General features: G+C 40.5%; 1 protein-coding gene and 1 long non-coding RNA gene across 7 annotated transcripts in view; one reads left to right on the top strand and one right to left on the bottom strand.

Moving 5' to 3' along the window:
* VSIG4 (V-set and immunoglobulin domain containing 4) overlaps positions 1-23,088 on the top strand; it is a 60,007-nt gene that overhangs the window by 25,324 nt on the left and 11,595 nt on the right. The window contains exons 4-8 of one of the 6 annotated variants that reach the window (XM_025466059.3): positions 4,404-4,466; positions 4,999-5,076; positions 9,320-9,424; positions 12,545-12,566; positions 13,119-13,863. In XM_025466059.3, the coding sequence (XP_025321844.1) occupies positions 4,404-4,466; positions 4,999-5,076; positions 9,320-9,424; positions 12,545-12,566; positions 13,119-13,356 (506 nt within the window). In that variant the 3' untranslated portion in view covers positions 13,357-13,863. Of the gene's footprint in view, positions 1-4,403; positions 4,467-4,998; positions 5,077-9,319; positions 9,425-12,544; positions 12,567-13,118; positions 13,864-15,773; positions 16,216-23,088 lie in introns of those variants that run through there. The other 5 variants (XM_025466062.3, XM_025466061.3, XM_025466058.3 and 2 more) reach the window with 5 other exon arrangements.
* On the bottom strand, positions 16,573-21,551 carry LOC112671782 (uncharacterized). Its single transcript, XR_003143851.3, has 2 exons — positions 21,092-21,551; positions 16,573-18,279 (listed from the first exon to the last, which is right to left on the bottom strand). It is a non-coding gene; the product is annotated as an uncharacterized LOC112671782 (long non-coding RNA).

The following is a 23,088-nucleotide window of genomic DNA, read 5'->3' as shown; positions in this document are numbered from 1 at the left end:
AAATTCAAGGACCCTGATATTCAGTAAGCCCTAAGAGAAGCAGTCTATCACCCTTGTCTCTCTGGCTTCTGTCTGAATTCTGTATTAACCCAGCCTGTGACTGAGTGTTTTTATCTGAAGCACATGACTCAGTTTCAAGACTCTGAATTTTATAGACTCCTGCAGTGTGGACTCATGCTGTTCCTCCTGGTGGAGGGAAGGGGATCTTTCCACATCTCTGCCTTTTGCTGGACCCCTGCCAGGAGAGTAGTGGATTTACTGTGCAACAGTTTGCAGTTTATGGCAACACAGCACAGAAAGCCAGCACATCAACATGTTTTTAGCTGGCTTCCCCACTCTTATGCCTGGGAACTTTGCTGTACTCAGGCACCCCTGTTCTTATTATAATCCTGGCAATCCTGAGACAATGCTTTCCCACCTGGGATTCCATCCTGCTTCACCACCTAAGCAGCTTTAAGCCAGGGACATCCCCCACTGTATCAGAATTCTAAAAGTTCTGATTTTGTGTTCCACTGCTAATAATACTTTGAAGTAGCCTCCTTAAGCCAGCTTCCTTCCCTCCATCATATCCTCAGATATATTACCCTGGATTCAAATCTCTGCACCCCCTACCTTCCAAAAAGTGGTCACTTCTTTTGGAAGAATTGCAGCATTTCTTATCTCAGATCTCTGATAGATTTCTCAGGTGTTCAGAATGATTTTATAACTATCTAGCTGAATTCCAGGGACTAGAGATTTTTAGGACTATTCTTCCACTATCTTAACTTTACCCACACCTCAGCTTACATTTATTTTGATTAGATCACTGGCCATTATCTCTTCCAGTTATTATTATTATTATTATTATTTTGGAATGAGTTCCTCCATCTTGGCATTTTGTTTAAACCTCTGTTTACTGTGTGTTAGGAAAAGCTGTTATGTTTCCTGCTCTTGAAAATAATGATTATATTAAGAAGTGGTCATATACTGTTCAGAGCATGGTGCTTTAGGAAGGATTTTTATTTTTATTTTTATTTTTAGATTCTGTGTGTGCTCCACTCTTCTGTTGGCTACTCTTTCTTTCTGATCAGTTTTCTTGCAGTTTCTTCTTGCTTGCAGTGTGGAGTGTTTGGACATGGTCCGGTGTGTGGCAACTTTTATCTAGTTATGTTTTGTTGTGCTTATTAGGAAAGGCTAGATCTTATTTCCCCTAGAACTGAACCGTTGTAGCACTCTATGATCAGTAGACTTGCTGCTGGTCTTCTAGAGAAGGGAACTGCTGCGCTGGTTCTCGGCCTATATGTCCTTGTATAGATGCACCTGCAGGGTGCAGTAGGGCAGGGCTCAGTGTAAGCTGTTCCAGCCTCCACTGGGATCACCGTGTTGCTCACTGAAGTCTGTCTTTTCTAATGGGCATGGAAAAAATGGTGTCACCTCACTCTCTCATCCACAGAGAGGGGAGTTCACATCTGTTTCTGTTCAGGAAGCTCTCAGAGAAGAGTGAACAATCTTCCTTCTTGTGTCCCCTCTTGTGCCTTCACTCTGTCTATGTCTGAGCCATCTGTTACCTGGCAGCACTGTATTCCTGTGTTTTATTTCAGGCATGTGACTGGGTTTCAAAGCTCCAAGTTTTGGGGACCTGGCACAGTACAGACCTGCACTGATCCTCTGGGGGAAGGTGTCACAATGCTTTGGCTGGTGTTATTTTGTGCTAGAAATGCAGTCACATGACCATGTGGGGCTAGGAGTTTATGGTAAAGCATAACCTAAAGCTCGCTTCCAGGTTAGCAGCCTTCAGCAACTGCCTCTGCTACTATGCTAATTAATGGGGCTGCTCAATAGCACCCACCTTCTCTTTTGTCCCCTGAGAGTCAGTGTCACCTCTCCCAAATGCACTCCAGGAAGGGGAACTCTTTCTCCCCATGCAACCCAGGGGATCCTCAGACCACGTTGTCTGCTCCTGGGCCTTTGCCCTCCTTCCCCACAGGCACAACCTTGTGTTGTACACCGTATCTTCTTTAACCAGGTGGTGCTGCTATAAACATTGGAGTGCATGTACTTTTTCAAATCATTATTATTTTTTTGGCTTTTAGATAATTACCTCATAGTTTAATTGCTGGGTCAAAGGAAATTCTATCTTTAACTTTTTGAGAAATCCCCATACTGTTTTCCAGAGTGAGAAATCAGTCATAAATCTTGTTGAGAATCTCTTATACATGATGACTTGCTTCTCCCTTGCTGCTTTCAATATTGTTTCATGGCTTTTGCTTTTAATTATGTGTCTTGGTATAATTTTTTCCCCTTATTTTCCTACTTGGAGTTCCTTGAACTTCTCATATTTCCAGAATAATGCTTTCATCAAATTGGAGTTTTTTTATGTTATTTAAAAATAATATTTTGTCTTTTTCCATCCTCTATTTCTAGGACTTTTATTATGTGTAAATTGGTACACTTGATGGTGTCCCACAGGTCTGTGAGGTGCTGCTCATTTTTCCTCATTCTTTTTCTTTTATGTTTTAGTGGCTAATTTCAACTGTCATCTTTTCAAATTTACTGAGTCTTTCTTTTGCCACTTTAATCAGCTCTAGTAAATTTTTCTCCCTAGTGATTTTTTTCTTTTGGTGATTTTCCCTTTCAACTCCAGTATTTGTAGATGGTTTCCATTTTTATAATTTGTGTCTCTTTATCAACATTCTCTATTTGGTTTGAATCAGCTTCATTTCTTCAGTTCTTCAAACATGGTTTCCTTTAGGCTTTTGAACATACTTAAAATAATTTATTTAAAATCTTTGTTTAGTGGGATGTCTGGGTGGCTCAGCAGTTGAGCATCTGCCTTTGGCTCAGGTCATGACCCTGGGATCCAGGATCGAGTCCCACATTGGGGTCCCCACAGGGAGCCTGCTTTTCCCTCTGCCTGTGTCTCTGACTCTCTTTCTGTATGTGTCTCATGAATAAATAAAATCTAATAAATAAATAAATGAAATCTTTGTTTAGTAAGTCTAATACCTGTGCTTTCTCAGAAACAGTTTCTATTTATTGATTTTCTTACCTGTTTATGAGATTTCTAGTTTTCTTGAATATCTCACATTTTTATTGAAAACTAGAGTTTTTTAAATAATATAATGTGACAATTCTGGAAGTCTGATTCTCATTCTTTCTCCAGGGCTTATTGTTGGTGTTGCTTGTGTGCTAGTTTCTGTTTATTTGTTTAGTGACTTTTCTGAATTAATCCAGTATACTTTTTTTTATATTCTTTGTCATAGATGGCCACTGAAGTCTCTACTATATTAGCTTGGTGGTCAGCTAATGATTGAATAGAGATTTCCTTAAATACCTGAAACCAATAAATTTCCCAGTCTTTCCTACAGGGCTCTGTTGCCTGTCGAAATATGTCTTTAGTACTTACACAGGCAGTTTGTAACTGTGTCATAACTTTCACTCCCTACTTACACAGAGTCTCAAGGCTAGCCAGAGGTAAAAAAGCCTATGACCTTCTCATGTCTTAACTGAACATGCACACAGCACTATGCTTGGCAGTGACCTTCTAGATTCTTAGGAATGTGTCAAGATTTTCAAAGCTCCCATTGACATTTCATTCTTCAGTTTTTCTTTTTAAGTTTTTTGATCAGTCTCTTGTTTCCCTCAACTGTTATCCATTGTCTCAGACAGCTGTGTGACAAATATATCTCTCCCCAATGGAGAGTCTTAGCACCGAGTAACCAGTAAAGACAAGTCTTTTGAGTCAGAAAATCACTGCACAGGTCAAATAATGAGAGTTGTTCTGGAATTAAACTGCTCTACTCATTCAAGGCTATTATTGGCCTGGGGAGGAGTAATGGGGTTAGGGAAAGTTAAAATGGCACAAAATTGCCATTATTAACATTAAGGTATTTTTCTTCTAAAAATGTTCCATGAATTGATGCAAACCCTTGGCTATTGTTTTAATTTGGGGGGAAAAGTTGATTTGAAAAATTTTGCCAGTTATTGTATTGCTTTTGTGAAGAAACAAATATCCAGAGGTCATAAATATACCATTTCCATTGACATTACCCACAGCCACCATCTTTGTAGTATTTTCTAAGTCTCTCTCAAGAAAATTAATAGCTAAATTTCAAAAGTTAGTAAAAATAAAATATGTCTTTCTAATCCATATTGAAAGACCCTCTGGACTCTAGTTACACTTTCCTTGGGAGTCTATGTACTCTGGTTTAAGAATCCTACTTTATAATGATGTGAAGGATGAACAGGTAATGCCTAACTTTTCGGCATCATGAGAAAAGTGTTGAGAGAGGTCCAGGTGTGGACTTGACTGGCCTTAACTTACTTCTTTTTAGTTGGCTTTCTTACTTGCTAACTTCTGCAGGGCATTCAACTGTTCACTCAAGGCTGCCACAGCCCTTGACTAACCTCGCTTTTCCTTGCAGACTCCTCAAAGCCACTCAAGACTAAGACTGAAGCACCAACAACCATGCAATCTCCCTTGGAAGGTGAGTTTTATTGTGGTTCTGTGGATGCAATAGAGTCCTGAAATGATGCCATGGAAGGCAAAGGAGGAGACTTTATGCCATTATATAGGTATTAAGAGGTCACTGAGTTCCTCGGAGAAAACATGGCAATAACAGAATGGAAATAAAAGAAAGGTAGTAATAATTAAAACGTTGTGAAAAATGAAATAATAAATACGTATACTCTTCTTTGTGAAATTTTCTGAACCAAAAGTAAGAAAGTTAGAATACTCATGTTGGAAAAGAGAAAATTCTGACTTCTATTTAGCTCTTAATCTGATTTTCTGTGGGACTTTGGATATGTTGCACTGCCTCCTCCATGGATTCTTCCCACCACTAACAGTAAGAAACCAAGATACCTCATCTCATAGTACTAATGGTAAATAGATGGCCAGGATTTCTGGAAAGCTCAGCATAGATGCCCAATGAAAGTACTCAAACTTTGCAGTCACCTTATACCTTATAGTTCTTGGCTAGAACAGAGGACTCGGATCCTAATACTTTGTTTTCATAGAAACATCTACAGTGAAATTGATTTGGAAGTGGACCACTGAAGTAGATGTCTACCTTGGGGCGGCCAGTGCAGAGCCAGGTAAGGGAAAGCCAGGATTTCTATCCTTCCCTCTTGGCTCCGAACTTTGCAATTGAAACTTCCCACAATAAACACTATTCTGTGGCTTTTTGACACAATTGTCAAAAGCCCTGGAGATGAGCACAGTGCATGGGATTGAGAGGGAGAGATACAAATTAATTAATGAGCAAAGCCAGAGTGGATTTAAGTGTTAGATGTGTTCTTAGCTGGTTCTCTATTGCCACAGTAATATACCTCACCTCCCAAACACTCTAAACAATAATAGGAATGGGACAATGGCCTCAGCCAACTCTCCTAGGAAGATGGGCATTGGACCACATAAGGGTATTTCAGGGCCTCATTATTATGTAAGCTCTTAACCAGGGTTCACCAAGCACCTTGCAGCTGATTTTTTATTTCTCCAAGGTTTCAAGGATTCCTAAGTCATGATCTCTAAGATTCAAACCTCAAAAAAAAAAGTATTTTTTGTGTCTTATCTGGAACTTATAGTCAGCTTGTATGCATAATCTAGGGCAACACTGATTGTTAAAATAATGAAAAACTTTTATGGTAGTTGATAATTATATGCTTTCATTAATCACTGAGCAACCTACTATCACCTGATCTGCTCTGCCTTATTTCTTAGAACTCTCCAGACCACACATGGTCCTGCAACAAAAGTGTTGATGCCTGGTATAGCAGGGGGTCTCTGAGACTCTATGTTTACAGTCAGTATCTGTTTTAATTTTTTGATGCTAAATAATGATGACTATCACTAATGGTTTCATCCTCTGATTGTGTATCAATAATGGTGGATTTCTTAATGTCCATGTACTTCTCCCCTTCTGATTGCACAGCTTTTTGTCTATCTTTAGGCATAGCCCAAATTTGTTTTGTGGGCTACCTTTATATTGCCATCTTCTATAATTCCATACCTCTTGCAGGGCAGCATCCAATGAAACAAGGGAGATTAGAAGATAATTTTTGGAGAGTTGGTTTGATAAAATGAGAAAATAACCTGGGGGAATGAAAATTCTCAGAATCTTGGCTGTGTGCCCTATATCCCCCATCAGTGTTTTTTGTTTGTTTGTTCATTTGTTTGTTTGTTTGTTTTTACTACTTGGATCCTCCCTGTACAAAGAATTTTTTCTTCAATCTTTATCAGTTTATAGCTTGGATTCTCTCATTCTATCCTAAAGCAGCAGAATACACATGATTTTCAAGTGCACATGGGACACTCTCCAGAATAGATCACATACTAGGTCACAAATCAGAACTTAGCAAGTACAAAAAGAATGAAATCATACCAGGCATATTTTCTGACCACAACACTATGAAATTTGAAATCAACCACACACAAAAAAATGTGGAAAAAACACAAATAATTTGATATTAAGTAACATGATACTAAACAATGAATGGGTCAAAGAGGAAATCAAAGAAGAGATGTAGCTTGGGTTATCTCCAACCACAGTTCTGAGGACCACAAATACCAGATGTTTTAAATTTATTTTTTAAATTCAAGTATAAGTAACACACAGTGCTATATTAGTTTCAGGTGTACAATGATTCAACAATTCTATACATGCTCAGCACTCATCATAAGTGTACTCTTAATCCCCTTCACCTATTTCACCCATTCCCCCACCCACCTCCCCAATGATAGTCATCAGTTTTTCTCTATATTTAAGAGTTTTGTTGCTTATTTTCTTTGGACATTTGTTTTATTTCTTAAATTCTACATATGAGTAAAGTCATATGGTATTTGTTTTTCTTTGACTGACTTATTTCATTTAGCATGATACCTTCTAGATCCATCCATGATTTTGCAAGCCACAAAGTATTATTCTTTTTTATGATTAAGTAATATTACAGATTTCTAAGACAAAATATTTTAGGGTCTGGTGAAAATAAAGCCAGTTGCAACAACAAATCCTAAGGACAGTGAAATTCCTTTCCCTATCTCTATCCCCTGGTCTCACCCCCTAAATTCAGAATACTGTAGCTACAAGTATATTAGACATTATATAATCTTTTCTCTTCATTTAAGATTTTATTTCTTTATTTGAGAAAGAGCATGAGTGAGGGCAGGGGAGAGGGAGAAGCAGACTCCCTGCTAAGAAGGGTGCCTGACGGGTTTGATCCCAGGACCCTGGGATCATGACCTGAGCTCAAGGCAGATGCCAAACTGACTGAGCCTCCCAGGTTCCCTGTGACATTATGTAATCTTTTCATTGAACTTGTGAGAAAACTAAGGCCTACTCAATAATTTGAGTAAAGCCACTGTATTTATTTTTCTCTGATGGCTATAAAAATTAGTACATTAAACTTAGTGCCTTAAAATAACACAAATGTATTATCATATACTCCTAGAGATCATCTGACACACTGGGCTAAGATCAAGGTATTAGCAGGGCAGTGTTTTTTGCTGGAGACTTTGGGGGAAGAATCAGTTTCTTTGTTTTTTCTGGCTTCTAGAAGCTACTCATCTTTCTTGGTTCTTGGCCCCCTTCCATCATTTTCAAAACTAGCAATGTAACATCCTCAAATCTCTGTCTAACTTTGATCTCCTTTGTTTCCCTTTTCCACTTTTAAATGACCCTTGTGATTACATTGAGCCTGCTCAGGTAATCAAGATAATCTCCCCATCTCATGGTCAGCTAATTAGCAACCTTAAGAATATCTGCAACCTTAATTCCTCCTTATAATTTAAACTAAAATACTCATGGGTTATGGGGATTTGGATGTGAACATCTTTGGATAACCATTGTTCTGCCTACCACAGTAATACAAGTAAATAACAGATCCAGGACTGGAAGCCTAGTCCAATGGTTTCCTTCAGATTGCAGGCATAGTTGGGATAGTTAACTCATGAGACCCAGTGGAAATATGTTTTGAGGAAAAAGAAAACTGAGCACTTGTCCAGAGAGTGTGAAGAAAAGAATTCTTTTTTTAATTGTTAATTTTAAATTCAATTTAGTTAGCATATAGTGTGTTATTAGTGTCAGGGTAGAGTTTAGTGATTCATCAGTTGCATATAACCCCCAGTGCTCATTACATCAAGTGTCCTCCTTAATGATCACCACCCAATTATGCAATTCCCCACCCACCTCCCCTTCAGCAACCTTCAGTTTGTTTTCTAGAGTTAAGAGTCTTATGGGAGGGCAGCCTGGGTGGCTCAGTGGTTTAGGTCCTGTGTTCAGCCCGGGCATGATGCTAGAGTCCCTGGACTCCAACATGGGATTGAGTCCCACATCGGGCTCCCTGCATGGAGCCTGCTTCTCCCTCTGCCTGTGTCTTTGCCTCTCTCTCTCTCTCTCTCTCTCTCTCTCTCTCTCTCTCTCTCTCCTCTCATGAATAAATAAATAAAATCTTAAAGAAAAAACAAGAGTCTCTTATGGTTTGCCTCCCTCTCTGTTTTTATCTTATTTTTCCTTCCCTTCCCCTATGCTCATCTTTTTTGTTTCTTAAATTCCACATGAGTGAAATCATATGGTATTTCTTTCTCTGACTTATTTCGCCTAGCATAATACCTTCTAGTTCCATCCATGTCATTGCAGATGGTAATATTTCATTCTTTTGGATGACTAAGTAATATTATGAGATATTATGATATATATATCCATTCATCTGTCAATGAACATCTGAGATATTTCCACATTTTGGCTATTGTGGACATTGCTACTATGAACATTAGGGAGAATGTGCCCCTTTGAATCACTATGTTTGTATCCTTTGGATAAATACCTAGAAGTGCAATTGCTGGGTCAAGGGTATTTTATCTTTAACCTTTGAGGAACCTCCATGTTTTCCAGAGTGGTTGCACCAGTTTCCATTCTCAACACCAGTGTAAGATGCTTCCCCAAGGGGAAATAAATGTTTTGCCTAGAAGCAATTGACCAGAATATCAATAAGGTAGCATTTTTGTGAAGCGGGAAGTCAAGGGACTACTTTCTCTTAAGAGTAGGTGAAAAGCTCTATTAATGACCCCAAGGAAAGCATGGAGGACTAGTTCAAATGCCCAGGCCAATTAGCCATCAATTAGAGGGTTTGGAAGAATATGTTTATACATGGAGTCTGTAGCCTCTGGAAGTCTTTCTCATAGGTTTAGGGTCTCGTTTGTCTCTCTGGTTAGCTAATAAAGGTAGGAGAAAGTTAAAAGTAGAAAAGAAAGAGTTATGGGCTGGTCTGGGCTGGTCCTTGGAATCTCTGTTTCTGAACTCATTTTCAGCCATATACGTCTTGGTCTTGTTTTACCTCCTAGGAAAGGGCCTGCCTGTGTTTTCTATTGTTCTCATCATTTCCCTATGCTGTATTGTGGTCTTCATCATGGCTTATGTCATGGTCTGCCGGAAGACATCTCAACAAGGTGAGTGATGAGTACTATTGAGTGGCTTTTTTTATTAATTCATTCTGACAGTATAGTAAGGCATAATTTCAAAGGGCTTCCAGCCTAGTTTGGGATTGAGGGTAGGTGTGCATGGAGACAGACATGCAAGCCAACAATGACAATATGATTTATGGAAGTTTTTTTTGTATATTTTTTATTGGAGTTCGATTTGCCAACATATAACACCCAGGGCTCATCCCATCAAGTGCCTCACTCAGTGCCTGTCACCCAGTCACCTCATTCCTCCAGCCCACCTCTCCTTCCACTACCCCTTTTTTGTTTCCCATGTTAGGAGTCTCTCATGTTTTGTCACCCTCTCTGATTTTTCCCACTCATTTTCTCTCCTTTCCCCTTGTAATCCCTTTCACTATGTTTTATATTCCCTGTATGAGTGAAACCATATAATGATTGTCCTTCTCTGATTAATTTACTTCACTCACCATAGTACCCTCCAGTTCCATCCACGTCGAAGCAAATGGTGGGTATTCGTCATTTCTAATGGCTGAGTAATATTCCATTGTGTGTGTGTATGTATATATATATATCACATCTTCTTTATCGATTCATCTTTTGGTGGTGGATACTGGGGCTCCTTCCACAGTTTGGCTATTGTAGACGTTGGTGCTATAAACATTGGGGTGCAGGTGTCCTGTTGTTTCACTGCATCTGTATCTTTGGGGTAAATCCCCAGCAGTGCAATTGCTGGGTCATAGGGTAGCTCTATTTTTAACTCTCTAAGGAACCTCCACACAGTTTTCCAGAGTGGCTGTACCAGTTCACATTCCCACCAACAGTGCAAGAGGGTTCCCCTTTCTCCACATCCTCTCCAACATTTGTTTCCTGACTTGTTAATTTTCCCCATTCTCACTGGTGTGAGGTGGTATCTCATTATAGTTTTGATTTGTATTTCCCTGATGGCAAGTGATGCAGAGCATTTTCTCATGTGCTTGTTGGCCATGTCTATGTCTTCTTGGGTGAAATTTCTGTTCATGTCTTTTCCCATTTCATGATTGGATTGTTTGTTTCTTTGCTGTTGAGTTTAATACGTTCTTTATAGATCTTGCATACTAGCCCTTTATCTGATATGCCATTTGCAAATATGGAAGTTAACTCACAAATTTTTGGTATCCAGCTCAGTACAAAACCATCCCTGTAATGGGTTGTCTAACAAGGATGCAAGAGAAACAAAAGTCACAATCCTTGGCCTCAATTTGCCTATAATTTATTTAGAAAATTCAAAGTAGAAACATGAAGTTTATCAATATCCATACATAATAATAAATTCTATAGACTCAAAACCTTGAGAAAACAATCAATGTCAAAGGTTTCCAGAGAAGAGAGTTGCTTTGGGCTGAAGTGATTAACAAGGGCTTTTATGAGGAGATGGGAGTTAGACCAGGTCTTGGAGGATGAAAACAAATTAGAAGGCAATCTCAGGAAGGAGGAACTACATGAGTAAAAGTGCAAAGGCTTAAAAGATGACTGTGAGTGGGGTCATCAATGTAGAAAATTCATGGGTAAATGCAGAGGAAAAGGAAAGTTTACTCCTGATTATAGAGTGTCTTAAATAACAGGCTAAGTAACTTGGAAAATTTTCTCTAGGCATTGCAAAGAACTAAAAGTCACCAGTTTGGTTTTTTTTAAGCAAATGAGTGGCATTGTGAAGGTACAGTTGTCAGGGCCATTTAACAACTGTGAGCCAACAGAGGAGGAAAAAGAGTTTGGATGTTGATTTCTACGTAAAACCTAGCTACACCTCAATGCCTTCTGCACTGGCCATTTTGCCTAACAGTAGTGTCTTTTTCTCTGCAGAAGCTCCTATTCCCAAATAACCTGGTTTACACCCTGGCTTTCTCCAGCCAAAGGCAAGAAGGGAGCCATGAATATTTCTTTCTCCTTGGTCTTAAGTATAAGCTCTGGTTTTGGCCAGTAAGCATGGCTATGACCCATGAGGCTGAACTTGAAAGTAGAGATATCTCAAGTAGCCACAAATCCAATGAATACTAAAGGAAAACCTTCTTCATAGTCTCAATGAGACTAGGTATAAACTGTAACCATATTTGATTGTTTCTCTCTCAAAAACCTTCCAAGGCTGCTCTGGGCCCAGATTATAGAAGTCAAAGTGTTGCATTCCATTAATGGTCCTCTCTTATGTACCCTATCTTCTTGACCCTCACCACTCCTTACTTTCATTTTCAGTTACTGGAGTCAAACAGGCAAATAGGCTATACACCTCATGACTTTATGCTTTTTCCCTTCTGGATTGCCTTTCCAGTATTTCTATTATTTACCTATCTATAAGAGAGATAGCCTTGAGCCATCAATTCAGTTTAACATGTAGTTACTAATTGCTTACTATGTGCCAGGCATTGGGCATATAAAAATGAAAAAGACAACACCTGTATTATGAAGAGCTACCAGGCCAATAGGGGAGGTAAGACATGGAAACACAGGGCAGTATCATAAAGTAGAGGATGTGTAGCATGCTCTGTTTGCTTTGTTCTGGTTTAATGCACACATTACCAGTTGTATTCGTGTAAAATTATAAACTATTGGAGGGCAGTACCAAAAGATATCCATCTAGTACCAGGTTATAGAGCCTTTAAACCTTCACGGAATGTAGATAGTTCTCCTTCACAGACACTAGGGAGCAATGGTGATCTACTCCAGGACCTTTCCTGGGCGCATGGTGGATGAGTGCATTTGGAAATGGCTTTGGTCATGGTCCCTGACAGATTATCTCAGCCCATTCTGCCTGTGCTCTGGCCTGGCCACCAAGTTTCCACAAAATCTCCTGAAGAACCTTTGGCAAGAGACTCCTGGTTGGAGAGTGAGTCCAGTTCCAGTGTCCTTTACCCTACCACATGAAGCAACAGTTTCAGCCCAATGTTCTGAGTCAAAGAATGTCAGAGAGGGTAGTAACCAAGTGTGCTTCCTCTTCTTCACTCTGAGAAATCTGTATTCCTGTGCTTTAATTTACCTTCCCAATACCTCCCAATTGTGGCCCTCTTCTCTGTCTCCCATTTCCTCATTTGTCCACATTTGGCCCTTGTCCACTCCCCGTGGAGAATTCTGACTTGATTCCTCCTTCTTTTTTAGAGCATGTCTATGAAGTGGCCAGGTAAGACTCCCTCTGCTCTTCCATTTTCTTTTTTGTTTTGTTTTGAGGTTTTTAATTATTTTTTGTATTTTTATTGGAGTTTGATTTGCCAACATATAGTATAACACCCAGTGCTCAACCCATCAAGTGTCCCCCTCAGTGCCTGTCACCCAGTCACCCCAATGCCCCACGCACCTCCCCTTCCACCACACCTTGTTTGTTTCCCAGAGTTATGAGTCTCTCATGGTCTGTCTCTTCCATTTTCTGAACATTTCCCTGCCCTCATTCTGTTTGTCACTGGCACGGAGGAAGAAGGGGTGGTTCAAACCCATTTCTAAGCCCAGAGGCCTTCAGGGCTGGGGCACTGCTTTCTTCCCTCTCTGAAGCACCTCTGAGATTCTTTCTTGGCTCCCTGATCACACAGGATAATGCATGTCCATCAGCCTCCTTTTCCCAGAATCCCTTGATAACAAGAGCCTAAGGGTCAGTTGGCAAGAATTGGGACAGAAGTGTGGGAAACTAAAGTCCCAACCTGAAGTCTCTTTTTATGGGTTGTGGGATCTTGAACCACAGGATACATACCAGGCAGGCCAGAAATTCTGGTGAAAACTGGAGAGTGGCCATTTTCACAAGTGGCTGCTCCAGCGAAGAGCCATCTTCCCAAACTCCAGGGAATGACTACTCTGACGATACCTGCCTGGGCCAAGAGTACCAGATCATCACCCAGATCAACAGTGACTACACTCATCTGCTGCACACAGTTTCTCCAGATTATGAGCTTTTGGCAACCAAGGATGAGAGAGTCTGCTAAAAATGCCCTGCTAAGCCAGGGTCTGCTGCCATAATTGCCTATTCAGTCCCTGTCTTCTGCATAGCTGCCTTCTCTGCTACGTCTCTCCCTGGATAACCTATCGTGTATTCCCTGCCAACACTGAGGTTTCTAAGAGTGACTGGCTTTGCTTAAAAAGTTACCATATGCACTTTTAAACAAGACTTCTGGGTCAGGCCTTAGGCCCTTCTGCTATCTCTTCTTCTGCTGCTTCTCTTTAAACACCAGCAGGAAGTTCCCATAGCACTAAGACATAGTCACCATGCCTCCAGATGTCACTAAACTTTGGCCTCTTGCCACCAGAAGACCATAAGGAAAAAACTTTGCCAGCTCAAGGGACTAGTTATGTCCAACATCACTTCCTTTTTTTTCAGGGCCAGATAGCTTTTAAGATTTTTATGTAACAGGCCAGGGTTCAGTTTTGCTCCTGAACTGTTAGTCTAGTGCTCTGATATTCTTTTAGTGTTCAATAAATATCTAATCATATCATTCTTGATTGTATTGGTCTTCTCTCAAGTACCTACTAAGTGATTAAAGTGAGACTAGTTGAGATGTTTGGAATTATAAATAAAACCTTTTCATTCTTGGTCTTTTTCTTTCCCACCCATGCCACTTTAAGTTACTTCAGAGATGGGCCCATCTGGGACATAATGAATGTTTGGCAAATTAGTACCCAGCTGCCTTCCATTCCCTCCCTTGTTACCCAGCCAACTACACCTGGATAACTCTCTTAAATCAGTTATGAAGCTGAAAATGAAGGAACCATTCTTATGTTTCTGGAGACTGTGGATGCAGAGATAAAGGGCTCCCTTTCCTTCCAAAGTATGAATATATCACCCTCAAAATTTCTACCTCCTAGAATTGTAAAATCTTTGCAGTATTTGTATTCATCATAATTTATCTCTATGCCCTGGCCTCTTATTACAATTTTGAGTAGGAGGTCAAAGCAAGGAAGTCTTTTTCCTCAAGCATAAATGGGAAATAGGAGTGTAGGTGTGTGTGTGTGTGTGTGTGTGTGTCCACCTGTGTGTGTGCATGCATGCATACAGCTTTATTTCAGTCTCTTCTATAAAGACCTTATTTAGGGTGGCTCATGACCACTTCCTTTCCCTCATATAATTCACGTCAAATCAACCTCTTTGCTCTTCACGGAAGCTGTTTTTGCCACTTTGGGTTCCAGTGTGGTCCCAATGTCAGCTCAGTTTCACCAGGAACTTCTCCCCTTTGGTATGATTACAGAAATCAAAATAGTACAAAGAAATGAACAAGATGGAATCCTCTAATTCAACACCACCAACCTGCCAAGTCCATGGTCTAAACCTCAAAGTTTTCCTCATGCCCATATGCCAGATTCACATTGTTGGTGAAAGGAGCAACTTATTTTTCCCCACCCATCATGCTTACAAGCCTCTGAAACAGGAACCCACCGAGTGGAAACTTCAGCTTCCTTCATGAAACAGCCATGTCCAGATCCCACACCCTCAGGGAAAAAATTATCTCTTCCCACTACCCTTAAAGAAAGGAATGACTGGGGTTAGAAAGAGAATCCTAATTACATGTCCACTGGTAAAAGGAGCCCCAATCCCAGGGATATTCTCTTGACAACCCCATAGAACCTATGGACCTCCATGGATTCTCTTGTCTCCAAAGGCTTAGAGATTATTGATTTTAATTCTCCCATATTACACTTGAGGAAATAAAGCCTAGAAAGGAGCAGTAACAGTCAAACATCACACACATCAAGTCAGTGGTAGAACAGAGACCATAAAACAGGTCTGTGAACTCCTAGGAGCATATTCATTGCAGCAGAAAACTTCTGGGTATCATCTTTGACCAAAAACGAATATTCTTTTCCATATAAGACAAGCCAGGAAGAGAGTCCTAGGTATAGGACTAGCCCAAAGCTACAGTGTTGGCTAAACAAACATGAGAGGAAAACATAGAATTGTCTTCAGCAGATGGCTAGTGAGGGAAAGCTGGAATAGGAGATCCTCAAAAGAGAGAGAAGATATGATGTCCCTCTGTGGCAGTTTCCCAAGTATTGGCCAAGAGATTTCACCACTTTTCCACAGAGAAATATTCATGTTGCTTTCAATTATTTGTTATGTAACATGTCTTAACTAGATGCACCTGTGTATTTATCTTGGAGTGTATTAGCTAGATAATTTTCAGTAGAACTGGTTTCAAAAATTTGTAATGCTGATGCAAATAATATATATATATATATATATATATATATATATACTGAATATATACTGAAATATATATTTCCTGAATCTATTTATTTATTTTTGTGTATATTATTTTTCTAGGGCTGCCATACAAAGCACCACAAATTAGGTGGCTTAAAACAATAGAAATGAATTTCTCCTGTTCATACACATTTCCAACATTTCTAGGGCCTTGCCACGTTCTGTCTGGAGCCTGCAGAGGAATCCTTGCTTCTCCATAACTGTGAGAAATTTGAGGACAAATTTGAGGTTCCCTGGTTGCAGCTGCAGAACCACCGTCTCTGCCTCCACCCTCTCACGAAGCCCTCCATGTCTCCATCTGACTGTCTTATTACAAACACACTAGTCAATTGAATTAGGAGGCCACCCCACACTGTCATCATCTCATCTTTACTAATTACATCTTAGCACCCCATTCCCAAATAAGGTCACTTTCTTAAGTCCTGAGTTCTACAACTATAAGGTATTTTCTTTTGGAAGATACAATTTAATCTAGGATATAGGGGAAGAAGAATCCTTTCCAAGATGCTTGTAATTGTTAATTTTTTAAAACATAGTTGCTTTGCACTGAAATGAAACCTAATAAAATAAACATTAAGACCATAAAAAAGAGATGGCCTATAGGAAAAAAAAATTCCATGATGAGATAGGCATGAGAAATGCTACCTTCTACAGCTCTCTATTGGATATTTCCAATACAACATAGAATATTAAAAGCTCTGAAAATCCTGCTATAAAGCACCTGTATTACTTTGAGTTATCAAATAATTCCAAAACATATTTGCCCTCTGGGTCTACTTTTTTTTGCCCTTCTTCTCCAGCCCTTGACCCTATTTCTCAGGAGGAAACCCCTCAATCTTGATTCTTACCTCACATATCCTACAGAATTATGATGACTACGGTTTAATTTTATTCACAAAATTCCTGGACGGCATTTTGACCCAAAACCAAGAATAATGATCTAGTATGAAGTCAATCAATCAGTAAACATTTATTATTTTCTGTACCCAGAATATTGAGCTACATGCTGGAGTGGAGAATGAAAGGGAAGATAGCAATCAAGGAAACATAGTGTTGTCTTCACAATTTAGTGGGGACTTCAAAAATAACCCCTGGAAAAGTCTGCTAATATTTCAAGAGGTGCTATTGGGCAATAGGAGAAGGTTCCTCAAAGAGTTAAAAATAGAACTGCCCTACAACCCAGCAATTGCACAGCTGGGGATTTACCCCAAAGATTCAGATGCAGTGAAACACCAGGACACCTGCACCCCAATGTTTATAGCACCGATGTCCACAATAGCCAAACTGTGGAAGGAGCCTCGGTGTCCATCAAAAGATGAATGGATAAGGAAGATGTGGTATATGTATACAATGGAATATTACTCAGCCATTAGAAATGACAAATACCCACCATTTGCTTCAACATGGATGAAACTGGTAAGTATTGTGCTGAGTGAAGCAAGTAAATCAGTGAAGGACAAACATTATATGGTCGGTCTCATTTATTTGGGAATATAAAAAATAGTGAAATGGAATAAAGGGGAAAGGAGAGAAAATGAGTGGGAAATATCAGTGAGGGTGACAGAACATGAGAGACACCTAACTCTGGAAAACGAACAAGGTGTGGTGGAAAGGGGGTTGGGGTGACTGGGTAATGGGCACTGAGGGGGGCACTTGATGGGATGAGCCCTGGGTGTTATGTTATATGTTGGCAAATTGAACTCCAATAAAAAAGAAAAGAAAAGGACCAAGGCAAGGAGTGTTTGAATGAAAAAGAAGAAAATATAGGTTAACTTTCAAAGGTCCTTGGGGAGACTGGACTTTGGCTAGGCCAGAATAATGAGAAATAATTGAATAGGCAGAAAACAATGGAGAAAGTATTACCAGAAGGAAAAAAGACATGAGGACAAGGTAAAAGATAGATAAGTTCAAAATGTGTTTAGAAGCCCAGGCTGAGGGGGATCCCTGGGTGGCTCAGCGGTTTAGCGCCTGTGTTCAGCCCGGGCATGATCCTGGAGTCCCGGGATTGAGTCCCACGTTGGGCTCCCTGCATGGAGCCTGCTTCTCCCTCTGCCTGTGTCTCTGTGTCAATCTCTCTCTCTCTCTCTCTCTCTGTCATAAATAATTTTTTAAAATTAAAAAAAAAGCCCAGGCTGAGTTTCAGAAAAGTGGGTTTCTAAGCTCTGTCATGAAGCTTGTGTAAAAATTTTGGTGTTCTTATTGGGAGACTCTGTAGGAGGAATGTGAATAAAGAAAATATATATCAAAGAGTACTTCCATCCCTGGGCCCTATATACCTTTTCAAGACCATTATATCCCCCTCAGGCTCTGACAATGTAGAAACAGTCCAGGGCTATAGCTTCAAGAGTTGCCTTACTTTTCCCCTGGCAACATCAGGGTACTTCAGTTCCCTCAAAGTCACTGAAAATAACTTATGAGAGCTTAGTTCATGTTTGGCGAGTGATCTTTTATCCAGCTGGCAGTTTATTTGTTGTATCCCAACTCTTCTGGCCTGGAGCTGTTAGGCATGTGCCGCACTTGGGGTATTTGACAAACTGACACTCTTCCACATGGAGTGTCTAACTCAGCTTGTCAAATACACGGAGTGTGGCACTGCAGGAGGCCAGGCCAGGGGTTTCAGTAGGAATGCAAGATCTTCCTGGGAGATGTGGCCCTGGAGGGAAAGAAAGAAAAAGGAGTCACACCTTGAGCCCCAGAGAAACTGCAGAGGCAAGGGACTAGCCTGAATATAATAGGGAAGTGAGCAAAATAAGCATAAGGCTCCCAACCAGAAGATGAATCCTAAAAGAAGGCCCAGTTGGGACTGTAGATGAGGCCCCAGTGCCCAGACAGGGGTCCTCAGGCCTGATAGCTGTGGCATTTCTTGGGGTTCCAAGCTTCAGTGGGTTCCTATATGCAGTAGGGAGAGAATTTGGTCATTGTCCTGCCTCTCTGACCTCAGGAAAGCACCAGGCCCCAGAGTCAGTGTCCATGGCCCCCCTTCCCAACCCTCCCACAGTCTTGTGGCTATAAACATAGACTTTGAGGTTAAACATGGACTTGACTTTGATTCTACCATTAAGTAGCTAGGAAACCTCAGTAAATTATTTCATGTCTCTGAGCTCCAGTTTTCCACATCCACAAAATGGGTATGAGTACCTACCTAATAAGTTATTGTGAAAATTGCATGAGGTAATATATGTAAAGCCTTTAGTTCAGTATTTGATACATAACAAATGTTCAAAAAATTTAAGTTGTGCTACAAAAAGGAAAGCAAGAGCCATTGACAATTGATTTAACAGAGTCAGAACTGATGAAACAGTAATACTTCATGGCCTCAGCCCTGCCTAACATGGTCTCCCTTGTACTATCAGGACTAAAGAATGACAGCTATAAAATGACTATCATCTATTCTTACCCACTCATATTATAAATGAGAAAATGAAGGTTCATATTGAGGAAGAGAGTTGCTAACAGTTATACAAGTTGTTCACAGTTTGGGCTGTGGTCTATATCACCCCATTGTACCTTTCAGCTTTCCTCATTGGTTATTTTACCTCTCTATCCTATATATCTCTCAGATAAAAGGGAGACACATCTATAAGGATGGAAAAAGACAAATGGTAGACTTGACAGTGAGGCACTGGGATCTTTCCACCCACAGCCATTAGGGAAATAAGGAAGCTGCCAGCAGCATGGTTACATCTTGAATTTCTAGAGGAGTTCCCTTGGTAACACCCATATCCTGCTGATAAAAATTCCAGGTTATCTGTGCAAATGCTTCACCCTCCCTACTGTGGCAACTGATCTGTGACAAAGTAGGTGACCTATATTAAATTCTGGCATGACAAGTGTCAAACATTATAAGATTGTCAGGAATAGAAAACCACCCCATGAGGTCAGAATGCCCTGTCTCAGCTAAGACAAGGCAGAGAGACTTGTCTTTAGGAAAAAAAAGAATTTAAAAAACTTAACTCTTTTAGCTGATGAGGGAGTGACATGCTTCTCCAATTTGATATGTAGGAGTGACTTTGAATATAAGGTTGTAAACAGTTTTTCCCATCCCCTCATTTCCCTTACCTATTCAGTCCACCTCAAGTCAACTAGAAGTGTGGTTCTTTTAGCCAAAGCAGCAATCTTAGTCACCATATATGGTATAGTGGGAAAAATCAGACAAACTTGGATTCTAATGATGCCTTGAGTACCAACTACCCAATCATAGCTTTGGGTAAGCCTTTCTTTGAGCTTCAGTTGTCTTCTCTGGAAATGGGGACAAAAAAGACTTACCTGGCAGAATTGTTAGGCAAGTGTTCAGTGAGCTCTCCAGAGCTTCCCATATGGCTCAGTCCCTGGAGCTATGGGTGGAGGCCAGCCAAGAAAGCTGATTAATAGAGTTTGAGTTCAGGAAGGCAAGACAGAAAGAACTGGACTGATGCCTTTTATTTCATCATCTTCATTGGCTACCAGCTCCAGTGGGAAGACCTGGATAAACTGGAGATGTCCGCAGCCTCCTGAAAGCCCTTTCTAACTTAATTAAAAAGAGAGAAAAATATGAAGTAGCTTAAGATTCCTTCTTATTACACTCAAACTTGAAGAGCCTTATAGACCGTGTCACCTCAATATTAATAGAAGGAAGTTAGTGGCTGAGCTGAAACCAGATAGGTTTTATTTCCACTCTTGATGTTCTAGTCCATGTGTCTTTAAAGAGTGTATATAAGAAAAATAGGTTCAGCTGAAAAAGACTGGTCAGACCCCATAGGAAGAAGATGTAAATATCTACAGAGAGATATTAAGGAATTCTGAAAGCTCTTCTCTTGGTCTGTCATACTACACAAAACATTATTTGTCCCCTGATCTATCCTGGCAGGGTTAACACAGCAAGCGGCAGGACTTGCCCTGCATCTGATCCAGTTGGGCCTCCTCATACATACAAGAGGAAGTATGGAATTGTTTGTAGGCATGGTTCATGCCTGCATTCATCCCCACCCAGAGATATTTACTCAGCATCACTCTTATGTCTTGTCTCAACGGGGGGTGTGTGTGACAACTATCAAAATAAGGGATATAAAAACTAAAAGAGTCTCTATATGCTATCCATCTAATATTTCCCCTCCTCTTCTTTGCAGAAGAGGCCAAAAAGTGAGACTTAGTATGGAAAGATGACTTGCTCAAAGATACATAGTAGGTAAATGGCAAAATCAGGACTGCTACTCAAACTTCCTGACCCCTGAGTCCAGAGCACATGCCACTTCCATGTGACTATCTCCTAAATAGCCTGTTTGAGAAAGACATGTCATCCTCCCTGCTTACTATTAGAAATATTGAGATAAAAAACCAATGGGAACCTTCTTCCCACCCACCCTTGACCCAGGATCCCTGAGGAAAGTACAAGAAGAATGGGGTAGGCAGGTCCAAGCCACCTTTGGTAGCCAGAGACACTGTCCAAGTTTGGAAATCCAAATAGAGAGGACAAATGGATAGTATACCTGTTACTGGAGTGATGCCTTGGTCTCAGAGGAGGCAAAGGTTCCATGGTGATAAGCCAAACTGCAGAGGCCAGAGGTGACTGGGCTTTTTGCCTGGAACAGAAAGGCTGTGTGTTTTGAAGGGCTTTTAGTGTCTTCAAGAGGAAACAGAAATGAGGAAGATAAGGCTGAGGTTAGCCAACGGAAATCTGGGTACAAAATGACAAAACAGTGTTGTGAAAGGGTCCACTACTGCAGCAACAGTCCTCACGGTCATGTTCCCTCCAACCCTGCCAACTTGTAGCTAACCTTCTGGTTCTCCAAGCTGCAAAGAGTTGAAATAGAAAACCTCTCGCTGTCTCAGGTTCTACCTATGGGCTAGGAGATGTCTCTGATGTTAATGATGGAATCCGGAGATGTCACAGTTGAGACATTATCAAATGAAATGCCACATTGTCAAAATTGAGAAACAGATCCTCTGAGAGATGAAAGAAAAAGGCTGATATCAAAAAGTGAATTAGTGGCATAGATGAAATTTAAATCCACTTCTATCAACTCCAAAGCGTGGATTCTCTCACTGTCAGTATATACCCCCTGGTCCTGAAATATCCTTTGTACTTCCCCCTTGACACATCTTCTCACCTGGGACAGCTACATAATTTGCAGGGCCTAGTGAAAAATGAAAGTGAGGGGCCTCCTATTAAAAAATATAGAATTTAAGAATGGTGACAGCAGAACGTTAACCCCTCCTTGTGTGGGGTCTTTTTTAAGATTTTATTTATTTATTCATGAGAGACACAGAGAGAGAGGCAGAGACATAGGCAGAGAGAGAAGCAGTCTCCACACAGGAAGCCTGATGTGAGACTCTATCCTGGGACTCCAGGATCATGCTGTGGGCCGAAGGCAGATGCTCAACTGCTAGCCACCCAGACATCCTGTGTGGGGTCTTCCTAAGCATGGAGACCTGGGAAATTTTATAGATCACATGGCTACAAAGCTGGCTCTACTGGCACAGCTCTGACCACAGATCATATTTTGGCATCCAGCAGCTTACAAAAGGAAAGAAAGGAGGAAAGTCACATCTATTAATAAGATTACATGCTTTACATGTGTTATCTCATTTAATCATCAACTCTCTGGCATATTCCCATCCCTATGAGAGGATGAAGAAACTGAGGCTCACAGAAGTAAAATGACTTGCCTATAAACACAAAACTAAGAAAAAAATGGAGAAAACAGAATTTGCACTCAATTCTTTTTTACTCCAAATGTTAAGCATTTTCCACCCTCCCATACTGGCTACAAGGAGAGAAGAAAGTAGTTGACCTTGAAAGTAAAATATGATGCCAGACCCTTAAATGCAATTGTGACTTTCAGACTTCATTAAAAGTGTGAGAAGAGGGATCCCTGGGTGGCGCAGCGGTTTGGTGCCTGCCTTTGGCCCAGGGCGTGATCCTGAAGACCTGGGATCGAATCCCACGTCGGGCTCCCGGTGCATGGAGCCTGCTTCTCCCTCTGCCTGTGTCTCTGCCCCTCTCTCTCTCTCTCTCTGTGACTATCATAAATAAATAAAAAATTTAAAAATAATAAAAAAAATAAAAGTGTGAGAAGAAAGTGAGTGACTTCCTAGCACCATGTGTTTATGTGTTTGCAATCCTTGGGAAGTTCCCATTTGCAGCCTGGGAGACATTGGATTACCATTATGCAGTGTTCTACATCATGAATCCTGATGACATGGCAGAAAGGAGTGGCAATTTTTCAATGCTTTTAGGATATACTTGTGATTGTTTTCAAAGATTGCAGTTTTCAAGTTCCAGTCCATAGCATAAGTAAGATCCTGGGCAGTGCTCAAGCCCTGGTGAATAATCTATCCAAGCTACATACAGTCTTACAAATTCAAGTTTAAGAGAAAAGACTATGTGCGAGGAGCCAGGAGTCTTGTGCTCCAGTCCTAGATCCGTTAGCTCTGTTTCCTCCCTTAGCTTTGGTTTTCCCTTTAATCAACAGAAACTGGACTA

The sequence above is a fragment of the Canis lupus genome, chromosome X (genome assembly GCF_003254725.2).
Source record: "Canis lupus dingo isolate Sandy chromosome X, ASM325472v2, whole genome shotgun sequence".
In the NCBI taxonomy this organism is placed as follows: domain Eukaryota; kingdom Metazoa; phylum Chordata; class Mammalia; order Carnivora; family Canidae; genus Canis; species Canis lupus.
The sequence above is the reverse complement of the archived record's forward strand: the minus strand, read 5'-3'. Positions and strand labels throughout refer to the sequence as shown.